The sequence below is a fragment of the Macrotis lagotis genome, chromosome 3 (assembly GCF_037893015.1).
Source record: "Macrotis lagotis isolate mMagLag1 chromosome 3, bilby.v1.9.chrom.fasta, whole genome shotgun sequence".
Lineage (NCBI taxonomy): Eukaryota > Metazoa > Chordata > Mammalia > Peramelemorphia > Peramelidae > Macrotis > Macrotis lagotis.
This window is the reverse complement of record NC_133660.1, coordinates 290,080,499-290,083,235: the sequence shown is the minus strand read 5'-3', so window position 1 is coordinate 290,083,235 and position 2,737 is coordinate 290,080,499. Positions and strand designations below refer to the sequence as shown.

Here is a 2,737-nt window from a genome sequence, read left to right as displayed (position 1 = left end):
CTTTGTATCTGCCTGTTTCATTCTGTACATATCTCTTTACATGCATATATGCATATAGACATTATTTGATGCGTACAAAAAACTTATATTCATCTATATATATATTTAACATATGTATGCCCGTAGATAAATATACAAATAAAGATATATCGGTATATCACACCATCAATATATCTATTATTGTCTACACATTCAGATATTCATGTATTGATCCACTATCTATTTTTTATTTTTATACCTGTCTATGATATTCTTCACCACTACTTCTATCTCTGTTTCTGTCTTATCCATCTGCATTGTAGACATTTTCTGCTTTAGGAGGTCTCTATATAAATAAAATCTCAATGCTATGTTTAATTCTTTCCATAGCCAATTAATGCATTAAGTAGTGAATTTTCATATAGTTGATTTGGAGAAATGAATTGCTTTCACACTATAAAAATATGTAGATACAGGCATTGTAAATGTTGGCACTGGTATGGACAATGCAGACTATATCATCCAAAGTGGTAATTTTACAAATTTTGACCCTGATAGTCATTGGAAGTAAAAAAATGACACTTAGATAAAATGTTTTGAAAGTGGTAAAATTATTAAAAATCATAGCTCCTGAATTCTTACTTCCATCATTTGATCACTGAATCAGATGAAAGGCATGTAATAACTAAGTCTATTCTTATGTACATACAGAAATGATAATTTCTTTAGAACAAGAAAAACTTTTCATGTTAGTTACAATAAAGAAATTGCATGAGTGAGGTTTAGAAGACTGCATCTTCAGCTAGAAATTCTTCATTTTGAAGGGAAACCTAAAGGCTTCAGATTGTCTTTAAAATTTTGAATCACACATGGGGTCTCTGTTATTTTTCAGAAAAATTACTAATGCAGGTAGCATTTGCATTAATAGCTATTAATATGGATAATAAAATTCTTTCCATGTCTTTACTTTCAAACTCAGAATCTGAGCTCTTGACCTGTCTGTTAAATGCAAAAAACAGCTCAACAAAAAATGAAAATAGCAGAGCAAACAAACAAATTATTGGGGTATACTTTAGGAGAGATGAAATTTCTAATTTGTTACAGTCTATTTAGTTAGAGCCAGTTGCATATATCTTAATGAGCATATGTTGATCATTTAAATGTGGGATAGAATAATTGAGCAGCTATGTAGCACTATAGAATGACACTCTCAAAGTTAGTTCATTAATTCCATTGTGGACCAGACCCTTGTTGTCTCTGAGATCCTGGGTAAGTCCCGTAGCTCTGTCTGCCTCAGTTTGGTCCCTGCAAAATGGGTTGTCCCAGAATTTTTGGAAGCATTTTAGCACCCCCACCCCCGCATTCCAACTGCATGCTCTCCCTTCAGTGGCTTTTGATTTAAATGTGGAATGATTTTTCTTTTGTTCAGTTTTCATTGGATAGAATTATTTTCAAGTTCTTTCTAAATGAGTATTTTACTTCATTTGTCTTTTCATTACTTTTTTCTGATACTCATAATGTTTTTTTTTATGACCAAACAGGAATGAGCAACTTCTCCATCATCAAAGACTTCCTCCTCATGGAGTTCTCCAACATACGGGAGCTGCAGGTGCTACATGCTACCCTGTTCCTGATGATTTACCTAGCTGCCCTGATAGGGAATCTTCTCACCATTGCTGCAATTATTACTGACTCACACCTTCACTCTCCTATGCATTTTTTCTGAGCAATTTGTCACTTCTGGATGTCTGTACCATTTCCGTCACTTTTCCAAAATTTATTGTCAGTTCTTTGTCTGGGATTCATTCTCTGTCCATCCTTGACTGTGCTATTCAAATCTTTTTTGTTGCATTTTTTATAACAGCAGAGTTTGCTTTGCTTGTGGCCATGTCGTATGACCGCTTTGTGGCCATCTGTCACCCCCTCCACTATGGCATCATCATGAATCCTGCACGTTGTCTCTGGGCAGCATCTGGTTCCTGGCTCAGTGGGCTCATTTATTCAGCTGCCCACACAGGAAACATCTTCCGCCAGCCCTTCAGAGGATCTAATGTGATTCACCAGTTTTTCTGTGATGGCCCTCATGTATTGAAAGTCTTATCCCCTGATGTGTTTCATACTGAATTTATATTATTTCTGGCAAGTTTATGTATTTTCTTATTCTGCTTTACCATTTTAGTTTCTTCATATGTTCGTATCTTCTCCACTGTCCTCATGATTCCTTCTGTGGAAGGGCGCTACAAGGCCATTTCCACCTGCTCCCCTCAGCTAATTATTCTCCTGTTGTTTATCATTTCAATAACGCTTGCAATCCTCAGTGACATATCTGACACGTCACCTGTCCAAAATCTTCTAATCGCATTGTCCTATACAGCATTGCCTCCACTGATGAACCCCATCATCTATAGTCTGAGGAACAAGCAGATAACAATTGCCATAAGGAAGATGATCAGGAGGATGATTTATTCCCCCTCCTGGAAAACATAACTCTGCCCCCACAATTGGAAACTATATGTTTGCATTATCGAATATGCAAAATGATGAATATATTTAAGGTAGTCTAAAGGAGAGAAAAGAGGGACCTAAAACAAAGCCACCCAAGAAAATGATCCTTTAGATGAAAGATTATCAGGATGGAATAAATCCATTATTTATTTTAGCATAATATGAATCCATCCTGCCAGTGGTTGTGGTCTATGGTGAAACTGACATGGTGCTGCCCCACTGACTTTGGGCAACCATGTCATAGGAAGGATCA

General features: G+C 36.1%; 1 protein-coding gene across 1 annotated transcript; it reads left to right on the top strand.

The window, feature by feature from the left end:
* The first annotated feature begins 1,866 nt into the window (after positions 1-1,866).
* LOC141519470 (olfactory receptor 14I1-like) lies at positions 1,867-2,466 on the top strand. Its single transcript, XM_074231706.1, has one exon. The coding sequence runs from the start codon at positions 1,867-1,869 to the stop codon at positions 2,464-2,466; it is 600 nt and encodes a 199-aa protein (XP_074087807.1).
* The last annotated feature ends 271 nt before the right edge of the window (positions 2,467-2,737 follow it).